At 34.4% G+C, this 14,801-nt stretch overlaps 2 protein-coding genes across 3 annotated transcripts; one reads left to right on the plus strand and one right to left on the minus strand.

Annotated features, from left to right (window-relative positions):
* Positions 1-1,460: 1,460 nt before the first annotated feature.
* On the minus strand, positions 1,461-2,681 carry LOC111991023 (uncharacterized). Its single transcript, XM_024022793.1, has one exon. It carries the CDS (start codon positions 2,679-2,681, stop codon positions 1,461-1,463), a length of 1,221 nt encoding a protein of 406 aa, XP_023878561.1.
* Positions 2,682-7,302: 4,621 nt separating this feature from the next.
* LOC136069799 (probable LRR receptor-like serine/threonine-protein kinase At1g53430) lies at positions 7,303-14,767 on the plus strand. Of its 2 annotated transcripts, XM_065778770.1 has the most exons (8): positions 7,303-7,526; positions 8,971-9,142; positions 12,767-12,838; positions 13,431-13,499; positions 13,610-13,681; positions 13,765-13,836; positions 14,494-14,565; positions 14,649-14,767. In XM_065778770.1, the coding sequence occupies exons 1-8, from the start codon at positions 7,400-7,402 to the stop codon at positions 14,722-14,724; spliced, it is 732 nt and encodes a 243-aa protein (XP_065634842.1). In that variant the 5' UTR covers positions 7,303-7,399; the 3' UTR covers positions 14,725-14,767. The 2 variants fall into 2 exon arrangements, with proteins under 2 accessions (XP_065634842.1, XP_065634843.1); XM_065778771.1 differs by lacking the exons at positions 7,303-7,526; positions 8,971-9,142 and adding an exon at positions 9,355-9,593.
* Positions 14,768-14,801: the final 34 nt, after the last annotated feature.

The raw sequence follows: 14,801 nt of genomic DNA on the forward strand, positions 1-14,801 counted from the left end.
TAAATATATCACTTAGATTTTGGCTAATTGGTGGAAGCTTAGTTTGAACATATCATTAGTCAAAGTCAATTTGCTTTTGTTCCACGTGGGATTCGACTTATATTTTTTTGTTGTAATTGTTTTTTTTTTTTTTTTTTGGTTTAACACAAAGGTCCGAAACTCTTAAACAAAACAAAGAGGGAACGAATTCATACAGCTCTAGAAAAAAAAAATAATAAATAAAAACTGGTTTAGCTATTTGCCTAATTGAATTCACAAAATTTTATTTGTAGTAGAATTTATAGAAATTCAAAATAATGTTTATCCGATTTGCAGTTGATTTACAATTTGAATGGCTCTTCGTGTAAGAATTAAAAAACTTGTCCACATGAAATAGAAATATTGTCGAGTTTAAGCTAAAAAGCATTTGTTGGAAATTAATACGTTCACGGCTACTTTTTTACATTTAATTTTTTATATTCAATTTTTTTTTTCCTGTGAAATGCCAGGCCAGGCCGAGACTTCTGCAATATTTACTGTGGAATGCCATTGCAGTAGAAAATCGAGACTCTTAAGCTCGACTTCTAGGGAAATCGAGTTTAAGAGTCTCGATTTTTACTGGGAATCCCCCCCCCCCACACTATTTTTTCCTTCTTCCCACCTGCATTAAACCCAAATCCACAAACTAGGAACGTCTTTGTCCTTACCGCACGAGCATAATATATATATATATATATATATCTATATATATATATATATATCTATATGTTTTTGCTACCACCAATCAAAGGGAGAGCACATGAGATATATAAAAAAAAAAATAGGAAATTTGAATGAATCAATGTAGGTAGATCATTAAGATGGGCAGAAAATTAGCCTGGAAATAGGGATTCATGTATTCCAGAATAGTAAAACGGGTGATCATTATAGTTTTGTTTTGATATAGACATATTGTATGAAAATATTAATAAACTTTGACTTGTTTACGTTATATGACTTTGGATAGTACGTTTTATTGTGAACTTAGAGTTTTGTTATAAACTTGGATGGTAAGTTTTGAAAATAATGTAAATAATTAATCTCGACATGTTGTATTTCTCTCAAAATTCTTAGATTGTTTTTTTTTTTTTTTTTGAATCATGTGTATTATGTGCTAATTGGTTATCATTCTTGTGTAGTATGGCTGGTACAAATGCTGGACGGTTTGACCATACGCATCCTGGCCCTGTTGACGATTCGGTGTTGATGTTGCAGCCCATCCATCGGTCCGAAGTTATTTGGAAGGGGCAGGTAAAACACAACACTACAAATTTAACCAATGTACACACATTTAATTCATTCTATCATTTCACCTCTAGGCTGGTCATATACTAATCCATGGTTCTGTCATGTGCAGGATCCAGAGTCCCTTACCTGCCGTGCCCGCAGTGAAGAGTTCTCCAATCGAGAGGCAATGGTGGATGACCGAGTCGTTCACATCATTAAGGCACTCGGTTTGGAGGGACTCCTTTGGATCCCGGGTAGAGAGATTGACCATGGCCTTTAGCTTCATTAGTCGCATATCCAGCTTTCAAGGCCAATGCCTTTAGAGTCGGGTCATCAAAGTGCGTGTTGAAGTTGCTAGCAACATGTCGAAGGCAATATCGGTGAAATACCCATTCTCTTCCGTCCTGACCTCTAGGCCACTCTCGAATGGCGCATTTGATACCTTTATGTCGGTCAGAAATAATGCAAATGCCATCGGCAGGTATGACATGCTCTATCGAAGTCCTGAGACACTCTAAAAACCATCCCCAACTAGCCCCTGACTCCTTGTCCACAACAGCAAAGGCGAGAGGCAAAACCTTTTGGTTAGCATCGGTTGCCATTGCAATCATCAACACCCCTCGATATTTACCATACAAATGAGTCCCATCAATACTGATCACCGGCTCGCAATATCTGAATGCAGCAATGCATGGAGCAAATGCCCAAAATATATAGCGCAATAACGTAGTATCATCTATGCCCCTAGGTATGGTGTAATAGCTGTACTGGGTACCCGAATCTTGATCCAAGTATGCCAACAACAACTTTCGCAACCTTTGGTAAGACTCCTCCCAATCCCCGTATATCTTAGCAATTGCCTTTTGTTTTGCGTCCCATACCTTATAGTAAGAAAGTTCATGCTTATACTTAGTATGTATGATCTCCCAAAGCTCATCAATAGGAGCAGTGTGCTTTTGTCGCAATCTTCCCACAATTTTTGATGCAACAAAATTAGAATCCATCATTTTACCGTCTCTTCGTCGGCCAAAGGGTAGACAACTATGTGGACCCACATAAGACGTGACCATCCACAGACCATTAAGTTTATCCTTCTTGAATGCCCCAACGTACCACTTACAGTTAGTATCAATGCATGCGGCGCACAATTTAGTTGTGGTCGACCTCCGGATAATAAAATTTCTATTATCACTTGCTGCGTATATTATCAATGCACGCTTCACCGCCTCTTTATTTGCAAAAGTCAACCCTTTACTAAAATGCATCCCATCTACCCAAGTAGAAACAAATGGTATCTGAAGAGCTGAAGGATCAACCATATTTTCCCAAGTATTTGCGTAAAAGGACTCGCTAGGAGGTGCGTAGGCAGTGGTCGTATTTGTATCTTGCTGGACGCCAATATCATCGTCTGCATCACGTTCATCATGGTTCTCCATATTTTCCTCTTCAAAAATGGGAACAACTTCATGGTCATCCACATCGTACTCAAAGTCGCCTCGGTCAATCCTCTTCGGTCTCTTAAGTCCACTTCAGTCCTTTCAGTCCACTTCGGTCTCTTAAGTCCACTTCAGTCCTTTCGGTCCACTTCGGTCTCTTAAGTCCACTTCAGTCCATTCGGTCCATTCAGTCCACTTTGGTCATTCACTATTTTTGGTCCATTTCGGTCCCATAGGTACACTTTAGTCCATTCAGTCCAATTTAGTCCATTCGGTCCATTTTGGTCTATTAGGTCCACCTTGGTACATCCAGTCCACTTCGGTCCATTCGGTCCATCCATTCCAATTCGGTCCAAGTTAATATAAATCATAAGAAAACAAAATTAAATTAAAATTGTCATTTAACATAAATGTGTAATGTGATAAAACCTATCATTATCCCATCAATTAGAGTAAATATTATTCTCTAAACTCTGATTTCATTTTTTTGCTTGAGTATGAAAGAATGATTGATATATATTTAAGATGTATTCTTGGAATATTTGTATTGTTAGGTTTTTAATGATTGTATTGTTGTTTGGTTTGATTTTTTTTATTTATATTTTTGTTAGAGCTGATTTGAAATTTTGCAATGGGGTGACTTTTGTCTTTAGATTTTTTTTTGTGTTAGTATGAAATGATAATGATTGTGTGCGTGTATGTGATGTGGGGTGAGTATATGACTAGTAAAATATANTTGAAGACGTTGGATGATTTGAAGAGGAAAATAATGAACGAATTGAATTTGAACCGTACTAGGTATGACATAAAGATTACTTATCGGTACCCACAAGAAGTCCTTCATGAACGGATAAATTACAGGTATATGGCAATCAAAGAAGACAAACATGTGAAGATGATGTTTAATAGGATCCAGAAAATGCCCCAAGTAAATGCTGCTGAGTTGTATGTACATTTGGAGGCGCTTGCAGAACTTCCTACTGAGACGGTGTAAGAAACAACTACGTCTTTACAATTTACAGCCCTAGATGATGGATGCACTACAATGGGAGGGTATACAATGGAAGAGTATACAATGGGAGGTTATACGCCCCAACTCAAGATCATGTTGCTAATACTGATGAAACCCTCCATCCTCAAGAGACACATTTAGAGGAGGAAGACGAAGACGAAGATCATGCTACGAATGATGGTGAAAATGTTGATGATGTGGACGAGTACGAAGAGTGGACCGAAAGGACTGAAGTGGACTTAAGAGACCGAAGTGGACTGAAAGGACTGAAGTGGACTTAAGAGACCGAAGTGGACCGAAAGGACTGAAGTGGACTTAAGAGACCGAAGTGGACCGAAATGATCTGCCTGTGCAATTTTGAGGTACATAAAATCAGCATTCTTGTTTCACTGCCAAAGTTGTCTCCCTTAGTAGATGATAATTGATGAGTGTAAATTTGTAACAATTATTTTTTAGAACTCAACGTTTAAGTACTTATTTAATACTTTTTTGCAAGGGGGCAGCTCTTATTTTTTGGAGCAACATTTCATATTTTTAGTACATGGCAAAACCAAAATGAAGCAATTACATCACCAAATCAATGTTTATAATTTTATACTCAAGCAAAAAAAAAAATTAAAGACAAAATATCAAAACCAAACAACAAACAACTAAGTGAGAGACCCTTACCTGACATGAGGATGTGCTGGGATTGTATGAGACTGAGAGGGAGAGTGAGAGAGGGAAGACAGCTGCTGTGAAAGTGAAAGTGAACACAATGCAAACTAAAATCTCACTAGCTGATGGATCAATAGTGAAGGTGCCAGTGAGACATGACCCAATGTTACAAAACGTGAGAATAGTGACTAGAATAGTGTCAGTGTGCCCAGTGGTGAGACATGACTAATAGTGAAGACGTCAGTGTGCCCAGTGGTGAGACATGACTAGAAATGACCGTTGCTACTCAGTCAAAAATCGAGTTTTTGAGACTCGGTTTTGCTTTTAGCAAACCGAGTCTCTAAGACTCGAGTTCAATACGTGGAACTCGAGTTTTTAAGACTCGAATTCCACGTGCACTCCACCTGGGAATGTTGCCAACTCATATCATAAAAACCGAGCCTGAAAGACTCGATTTAGAAGGCCAAAATCGAGTCTCTAAGACTCGAGATGCTACTATGTTATATAGTTTCTCAACCGGACCAACTAACTAGATAGTTAGAAAAAAAAAATTAGTTTACTATTTTCTCCCTCGTATCTTGCCGACAAGTCTTTGTTCCTGGCATTTTCCTTTACACCCGTGATTCCTGACTATTTAAAGTTGTTACCATCAATCAACATCTTATTGCTGCCAACCTGGCAGAGCATTGAATATGAAAGGAAGGAAGGCAGGCAGGTAATTTAACGTGCAATTGGATCACGCTTTGCAACATATACTCAAAAGAAAAGAAAAATACTTGCGAGTGCTTTATCTTTTAGTTAATAATTTATTTAAAAAAATTTTTTATAAAAAAAAAAAAAGTAATTAATAGTTTGACAAATTTTTTTTTTTAAAAAATGGTATTAAGATTTTTTTTTAAAAATGAATTATTAATAAGTGCCTTTAAGGCACTCGTTAGTATTTTCCATAATAGAATTGAGAATTATTAACAAGTGCCTTTAGGGCACTAATTAATAATTCATTTAAAATTTTTTTATGACAAATAAAAAAAAGTAATTAATATTTTGACAATTTTTTTTATTTATAATAAAAATGATATCAAAACTTTCTTTAAATAAATTATTAACTATTGTTCTAAGGACACTCGTTAATATTTTTCAATAATATTAAGTAAAAGATTTGATGATGACAATCAGTTGCACTTAGCCCATTGACATTAATAGATAAAATGATTGCTTCTATGACTCTGCATTTTTATTGGCACTAAAGAAGTGAGCCTACATCTTATTCTTTTATCTATATAGATAAAAGAGTGGGTTTTATCTTAAAATAAAAAAAAATAAAAAAAGAAGAAGAAGAAGAAAGACTGGGGTTGGTTAAAAAGTGAAGACTGTGAATAAAAGGAAATTCAACTCAGTTACTTCTATGTGAATTTAGATACAACTTATTTGGTTAAATACCAAAAACTGAAAATAAAATAAAAAAATTTAAATTACTGTTTATATCAAAAATACTGTTTATTTTATTATTTGTCTATTTATACTGTTCGTGTCTCATACACAATACAACATGCGCTGATAGATATAAAAACAACCAAATCAACAGTACCATGCACTGATAGATTTTTAAATTGCCAAAAACGCGTCTGCGTTTATCCAAACGCTGTAAAAAGACGGACAAAGAAAGATGTTCCTCTTCGGCGGCTTCCATTTCCAAGGATTATTAAAGTTGTAAACGCAACAGTACCAATACCACCTTTTCTGTTACTGCTTTTGATTTTTCCTTAGTCCAACTTTTCCACGTATCTTTTTTGCGAAAATAACCCCTACTTTTGAGTCAATTCTCATTTTCATTTCAATTTTAATTTTGTTACTATTCTGGTTCTTAAAAATAGAAAATTAATTATATTTTAACCTCAGTCGTCAACTCACTAATAAAAAAACTCTTATATAGCATATAAAAGTACAATTGGCACAAAAAAAATGCTGATATCACTATTAAAATAATATTTAAAAATACCACATCAACATCCACGTTAGTATCTTATTTTAAAAAAAAAATTTATCAATTTAAAAAAAATTAAGAAACATAAAAACAAAATTAAAAATGTAAAAACACATAAATTCAAATCATGTTGAAGAACATGAATAAACAAGAACTTAAACTCAGATTACAGCAATACAAGCCTAGATCACAAGAATATAGTACTTAAAGATTTTCTTTTCCCACATTTCTCATATCACAAATTCAACTAAATACAAAGAAATTTCATCCCAAACATATCTCTAATACTAGTAAATCAAAACCCAACCAAATCAACAACAAAACAACATACCACCGATTAGACCAACAAAACCCCTTCAGAAACTCTCTCCTTAATGAAGACAAAGATAATGAAGTCGACGAACCACCGTAGAAACTCTCGAGACTAGGGAATGAAATTCTGATCATAATCTCCACCACCTCCATCTCCTCTACTTTCTCCACTTGACCATAGAGGCCTTGCCGATTTGTGAGTATCGAAGGATTAGAGAGAGTGAGATCGTGAGATAGAGATAGAGAAAACCAAACCTTTTGTATTTTTGTGTTTGGTTCAACAAAAATAAAATGCAAGAAAATATGAGAATTGAGAAATGAAAATTTTAATTCAAATCAAATTTTTATTTTCAGTTTAAATTAAAATTAAGATTTTTTTTTAAAATAATTTATATGTTGATGTGGTATTTTAAAATGCTAAATAAATTTTATTATTATTATTTTAATAGTCACTTTAGCATTTAATGTGCCAATTGGACACTCTATCTACCACATAGGAATTTTTTGTTAGTAAATTAATAATTGGAATCAAAATAAAATTGATTTACTGTTTTTAGGGACTAAAATGATAGTAAAGTTAAAATTAAGACCAAAATAAAAATTAACCCAAAAATGTAAAGATTTAAAAAGTGTACTTTCGCTCATTTTTTAAACCCAGGCGGTGACTTTTTCTTACTCTTTCCCTCCAGCCTCTCTCTCTCTCTCTTCAATGTATTTATAGGTGTACCGTGGCAGTGTAGGTAGTATTTTTATATGAGGAAAACGATGGGAGTTGGGATTTCAGAATCCAAGGTTGTCTATGTTGTTGTTCTTGTCATTTTCGTTTTGAATTGCTTCACGCAGTTAAGAACGGACGCTCAAATCTTGCCACAAAATGAAGGTCTGTACTTTCCCATATAACACTATTAGTCTCTAACTGAACAATTTGTTCTACTCTGCTTAATCTTTTTATGTTTTTCTGTTTTGTTTTCCGTGAATACAATTCCTTGGGAATTGTGTTTGATTTTCGACTCTTCTTCTTATGCCAATTACTTGCAAGACTTTTCTGTGTTTTCTACTGGTAAAACAAATTAACCGAGTGAATTGCTCCTCGAATTTAATCGGTTTGGATTTTAAATTTCTAGTGACCCAAGAATTCCATAGAAGGAAACTATTACGAAATTTTGGCATAAATGTTTCTGTTCATTTCTTGAATTTATGTTTTGTCTATGCAATCAACCATTGGGTTATTATGGAAATGTTTTCCTCCAAATCACGATGGAAGAATCTCCTTTCGTAAATGTTTTCCTCCAAAATTTCGTAATAGTTTCCTTCTATAGAATTCTTGGATCACTAGAAATTTAAAATTCAAATCGATTAAATTCTTCTTCACTTTCAATGGATGGGCTCATCTCTTTCAAAAATTTTATGCCCTGAGAAGTGAGAACCAAAATATGTTAATTATCAGCAATATGTCTATTGAATGAGATATGATCCTGGTCCCTATTACCTATTACTGCTGCAACTTTTTTTTTTTTAATAATTTTTTTTTAAGTCATTATGTAACCGGTAATTATTAGCTTAGTCTATAGAGAAGTTCTAGGACCACAATTTTTTCCACTTCCAATTTATACGGCAGATAATGATAGACTGCTTCACTTTTACATAGACCTGCCATTCACTATTGACCAAGTAAGATATTTGTGAGAAAGGATATAAGAAAGGGTGTTATGTACATTTCATGTGGGTTTATTAAATAAAAAGAAACAATTACAATGTACCCACTCTTGTTTGATTCTATTACAATTTAGCATACAAAGTTTTAATTATTACAAAAACTTTCTCCTTTCAGAAATTGTAAATTTGGACAGAATCCAAATCAAAATGTAGCAATTCACTATATAAATTAAATTGTCATATGGTCAAACTATAAATTATGAATTGAAATTAACAAATAAAAATATGGTGTTTTAACTTTTACAAGAGTTAGATAAAAAAGAGGATCATACTTGGATTCTTTCTTTACTTTGGGACCCAGTGGATTACTTTCTTTTGGGACCCAGTGATATACATGCATTCACAAAGACGGATGTGATTTTTGAAGTATATGCACAAACGATTGTTATCTAATTACTCGCATGTCATATTGCTTCTTAGAAAACTGTGCTAAATAATATATATATATATATATATATATTTTCAATAAGATGATTATAACAACTTTTTTTGCCTTTTTGTTTCCTTTTTCACTTGGATGTTCTCTAATTTGTTTTTTAAATTTTTTTCCTATAGCTTCCTTAATATGTATATAAATGCATATTACTAATTGACTTTGTATCTAACAGTGAAAGCTCTTGGAGCAATAAACTCAAAATTAAAAAACCTAAATTGGAAGATCAATAAAAATTTCTGCAGCACTAAGGAAAATGTCAAAAGAGTCATTTCAGAAAACACGCTAAGCAATGTCACATGCAACTGTTCTCTCAGCGGAGGCACTGTTTGCAGCATCACACACATGTAAGAGCTTTGTTTTTCTTTCACATTCTCCATATTTTTCTTGATAATAATGCACATAAAATGTTTACAAATATTTATTTATGCAGTTCATTTATAGCTAGATTCTAGAAAATAGTTTGCAAATATTTGAGCTTGATGCTTTACTATTGATACAATAATAGTAGTTACTGACAAAAAATGGTAGGTTACACACAACTTGACCTTTAATTATCAATAATATTGCCTTTGGAATGAGATCATGAGGTCTCCTCTCCCCCTCACCAACTTCTCACCCTCCACCACCACCACAAACCTCTATACTATCTCCACAAATATTAGAGAACAAACTACTGTTTGCTAGAGGGGGAACAACGCTAATGTGATCAGGCCAAAGCGGATATTGAGAGAATTATGTTGATCGAGGAAATTAGTTGGAGACAAAAATCTCAACTACTATGTTTGAAGGAAAGGGGTAAAAATACAAAGTTCTTTAATAGAGTTGCAAACTCTCATTGCCACAACAACATCATAGGGCGATTAGTGGTGGATAGGGGGAGATCACTAATTAGGATACCATCAAAGAGAAGATAGTGGATTTTTATAAGACTATTTAGTCGGAGTCTAGAGTTTGTAGGCCTTTGTTGGATGGGATGATTTTTTTTTTCTTTGTTTTGGAAGAAGATGATTTGAAAGATGTTTTACAAAGGATGAGGTGTTTGAGGTAGTATCCAATATGAATGAGGATAAAGCTCCAGTCCTGCTAGGTTCACAATGGCTTTTTTCCAATCCTATTGGGGTATTCTAAAGGGAGATATTATGAAGGTATTTCATTATCTCCATGCTCATGGCAATTTTGAAAAATGTCTCAATGTTACCTTCATCACTCTCATCCCAAAAAAACTTGGGGTAGTGGAGACTAAGGATTTTTGGCCGATTTGTTTGATTATTGGGTTTATAAGATCCTGACAATGGTTTTGGCCATTAGGCTTGATAAAGTGGTGCCTGAGCCTCAAAATGCTTTTTTCAAAAAGCGACAGATTTTGAACTCACTGTTGATTGCCAATAAATGCTTAGATAGCCGCCTTAAATCAAGATTACCGAGAGTATTGTGCAGTAGACTTGGAGAAAGTATATGATCATGTGCATTGGAATTTCTTGTCGTATATATGCTTAGACGGTGTGGGTTTGGTGCTTAATGGAGGTAGTGGATATTCTCGTGTATTTCCACGGTTCCATTTTTGGTGCTTGTGAGTGGTAGTCAGGGTGGATTCTTCGATAGTTCATGGGGATTGAGACAGGGAGACCCTTTATTCCCTCACTTGTTTGTTATTGTTATGCCCTTAGCCAGATGTTTGAGAGGGCTAGGATTGGCAACTTTGTTTCAGGTTTCTTGGTGGGCGGAAGTGGTTGGAAATGTTTAGAGATTTCTCATCTCCTCTTTGCAGAGAGTACTTTGATTTTTTACGGAGCTGATCTAGAGCAAAATTTGGCATTTGATACCAGTTTTTGTTAGTTTCAGATTATTTTAGGTTTGAAGATAAATTTTGGGAAATCTAAATTGGTTCTAGTTGGTGATGCTCTCAATGTAGAAGCATTGGCTGGTATTTTTAGATGCAAAGCAGCTAAGCTACCTATGACCTATTTGGGTCTTTCCTTATTCACTACTCTATGGCAAAAGAACTTTGGATTGGAATGTTGGAGAAAATGGAGCGGCGATTGGTTGGGTGGAAAAGATTATATCTTTCTTAGGGGGCAATATAACTTTAATAAAGAGCACATTTTTCAGCCTGCCTACCTTCTAATTATCTCTGTTTCCTATCCCGGTGAATATTGCTAGACGTATTGAATAATTACAAAGGGATTTTGTGTGGATAGGATTAGGAGATGAGTTTAAGTATCACTTGGTATTCTCATAGGGTGCAGGGCTCTATAGGGTTGGTTTGTGAAATTATATCAAGAAGGGGTGGGAAGATTTTTATCCTTGTATCATCTTTAAGATGGGGGATGGTTCTTCTATTAGATTTTGGCATGACCTTTGGTGTGAGGGACTTCCTTTGGAGAATATTTTCTTAGAGCTTTTCAATAGTGCTAGTAACAAGGAAGCTTCAATGGCTGAGTTGCTGTTGTCTTCCGAGGCAATTTCAATTGGAATATTAGTTTTATTCAGCCAGTTCAAGATTGGGAGTTAGAATTAGTTGCCTCTTTTGTGGACCTTACATATGCAGGTTCTTTGAGAAGGAATGGGGTGAATAAAATGTGCTAGAAATTTTCTCCTCGAGGTGTTTTTAACGTTCTCTCTTATTACAAACCTTTACAATCTCTAATCACCTATTCTTTTGAAACTTTTTGCGAAAACCAAAGGTGCCTACAAAGGTCAGTTTCTTTATTTGGACAGCAGCATTAGGGAAAATTTTAACCGTTGATAATTTAAGGAGGCGAAAACTGGTGGTGATGGATTGGTATTGCATATGTAAGAGGAACAGGTGGACTAGTAATCACTTCCTGCTTCATTGCCAGTAGCTTGAGAGTCATAGAAAATGGTGTGATCCCTTGTTGGGGTTCATAGGGTCATGCCGCATGGTGTTGTGGAACTTATAGCAAGTTGGTCAGGCAAGTTTAATAGACTCATAATTGCTTTGGAGCATGATCCCTCGTTGTCTTATGTAGGTCATATAGAGGGAAAGGGATAAACGTACTTTTGAAGGGGATGAAGATCAATTCATGAGTTGGAGCTCTTTTTCTTTCAGACTTTGTTTGAATGGGCAAATGCTTCAAGTGTTGTTACTTTCGTTTCTCTTCCTGATATGCTTGATATTTGTACTTTCATTGTTTTTTAGTGTTTTTTTTTTCCTTGTTGCCTCGTAGCACACTGCCTGTGTGCCCTTTTTTTTTTTTTTTTTTTTTCCTTATACTTTTTTCAATGAAGTTTATTACTTAGCAAAAAATATACACACACACATATATATATATATATATATATTATGAAGTGGAGCCTATGTATCAAGAGATGGAAAAAATTGGATTACCTAGTACTTGAGCCTGTATATATACTTGTTGCACATAAAATACACCATCACGCAACTGGATGGCAAAAACTTATTCTGATGGGAAATTTCTGGACTGAACTGATGCAGTGCATCCTAGCTACCTAACTTGTTTATTCTAGTACTTGAGCTTTAGTAACAATTAACAAGCTTGTACTAGTTGTAACAAAGGTTATTTAGGATAAGCTAGGAGCCTAATTAGTTACATAGGAGCCTAATTAGTTGCACATGGGCCAGGAGCCAATGGCTTTAAACTAGCTAATAGCATGCATCCTTATCTAACTATAAATAGCCAAGCAAGTGTAATCTGTATTTGGTTAAGATAATCCAATACAAGTGTAAACCGAGAGGTATTTTCCAAGAGTGTATCTATTGAAGAGTTGAAACACCCCTAGCCTACTTTAAGCAACTTAATCTTTCCTTTGTCCTCCAACGAAGTTCCTAATCTCACCCACCATCATAAAGCTTCAATAGATTTAAATTAAATTTGAAAAGTTAATTAAACTGGTAGTCTCTGTATATGTTGATTCTTATTGCATTTAGTTTCTTATTCTCTTTGTCTCAATTATTTTTATGCATTTTTCTTTATTTGCTATGACAGTCAGTTGAAGCGTCTTAATCTAAGCGGAGTTCTACCAGCTGATTTTGGAAATCTTACTAATCTGAAAGAACTGTAAGAGAAACATTTGTGTTTTTCTGCATTTAAGAAGTTAATTAACCTCATCATATTATCATTTTTGCTGAATTTTCCATAGAGATTTTTTTATTATGAAGAGTAGTTATTGAGGTGTCCGCACATTCTTCATTTATTCTGTTCACTACCATATTTCTCATAGGATTTCAGTTGGCTTTCTTAGAACTTGTAAAAATTAAGAGCATTACTTGTTATTAAATTGATGATGATATGGCTAACTACCATTAAAACAATAGAAACATTTAATTTCTATCGGATACTCAAAAACCAGCTAAGCATATATTATTCTACCAGACAGATTCGTATATATCTTCTAGATTTAGTTGCCCAGTCCAGGCACACACTGATGCACCATGCCAACCATATTGTATTACCATGAAAAATACTTCTATGTTTTGATTGTTTTCTGAGTAGATATTCATATTAATACAATCATTAAGGATCTTGATAAGCCTTTTCCAAACATTATGTAGTCCATTTTATATAAATTTTGACTTCATCAAAGATTGGACTTTTTGTCTTATGACCTCGAAATTGAGAAAGACCAAATGAATTTTCTTTCATTTAACAGTGATCTCACTTCCAACTACATCAACGGATCAATTCCTTCTAGTTTCTCTCAGCTCCATCTTGTCATTCTGTAAGTTATTTTTTGCATTTGTATCTATGAGAGCCTTTATTATTTGCCATATAGGTGTTGACCAAAGGGGTCAATAGGTTGGTCATTTCCTAACAGTTGGTATTCTGCAGGTCCCTTTCAGGAAACCGGTTAAGTGGTGAAATTCCTAATGGAATTGGTGAGATTGGTTCACTTGAGGAGCTGTAAGTCTTGACGTAGATTTTATTGCTTAATTAAAAGAAGAATGGTGTACAACCTGGGTTATAGTTTAAGTTGCATTTTATAGGGTTTTGGAAGCTAATCAGCTTGATGGACATCTTCCCGAAAACCTAGGAAATTTGCGCAACTTGAAGAGACTGTAAGACTTTTGCCTTTATTTTCCATTTTAATTTCTTCTTTGTATTTATTTTTTGTGTTTCTTTTTTTTTTCCCCTCTCCCTGGGAAATAATATATCACTAATAATGCATTTTGGTTTAATAAGCAGCAATATCTTTTCTGCAAAAAAGGTGTTTTGTAATTCATAATGGGCAATGAAAACACACTGAGTAGAACCATAGAAGATAATGCTAAATATGATGAGCTAATTCATTGATTTTAACAATATCCAGGGTCTGAAATCTTTCCTTGCATTTCTATTAACTCTACCAGTTTTTAACTTTTCTTCAGTTTGATATAGTTGTATGATTTTAGGATGCAAATGCATTTTTTCAAGATAAATTCCTCAAATGAGCTGTTATTCATGTTCATGCAAAAGTATATCTCATTCGGATACTAGTATCTTTTTGTCTTCTCTGAGTTCAATGAAACTGAGGATTGTATTGGTCATTCATTTTGGATATTTCAAGTTTGAACTCATAGCTGTATGGATGGCTATCTTGCTTTTGATGTCATTTGTGACTATGCCTTACACAGAGTATCTATGTTAACCATCAGCACCTTGTTTTATAGGCTTCCACAATAATTTGCTGCCTTGCCTCATGGAAATGCATGACCGAATATTTCTTTATCTTGCAGTGTTCTTAATGCAAACAATTTTACGGGCACAATACCAGAAACGTTTGGAAAATTAACGAACTTAACTGAGTTGTAAGTAATTCAATTTGACATGATTAGTTGGACATATAGCTTTTAGGATACCGAAATTCCTTAACTTGAGATACTGCCTGCAGTACGATAGATGGGACTGCAATATCAGGGAAGATACCTGGTTTTATTGGGAACTGGAGCAAACTTGAGAAACTGTAAGTATTGTACTTGATTTTATCTGCCATTTTTTTCCTCTTGGAGTTTTGACTTCAAAACCTTTTTTTTTTTTTTTTTTT

The sequence above is a fragment of the Quercus suber genome, unplaced genomic scaffold (assembly GCF_002906115.3).
Source record: "Quercus suber isolate HL8 unplaced genomic scaffold, Cork oak 2.0 scaffold_190, whole genome shotgun sequence".
NCBI lineage: Eukaryota > Viridiplantae > Streptophyta > Magnoliopsida > Fagales > Fagaceae > Quercus > Quercus suber.

What these genes read in the sequence shown, in the direction of transcription:
- LOC111991023 (XM_024022793.1), bottom strand. Translation starts at nt 2,681, where the DNA reads ATGGAGAACCATGATGAACGTGATGCAGACGATGATATTGGCGTCCAG.
- LOC136069799 (XM_065778770.1), top strand. Translation starts at nt 7,400, where the DNA reads ATGAGGAAAACGATGGGAGTTGGGATTTCAGAATCCAAGGTTGTCTAT. An exon ending in AATCTTGCCACAAAATGAAG is followed by an intron (nt 7,527 to 8,970) that starts GTCTGTACTTTC and finishes TGTATCTAACAG; the next exon opens with TGAAAGCTCTTGGAGCAATA. An exon ending in TTAACGAACTTAACTGAGTT is followed by an intron (nt 14,566 to 14,648) that starts GTAAGTAATTCA and finishes TACTGCCTGCAG; the next exon opens with TACGATAGATGGGACTGCAA.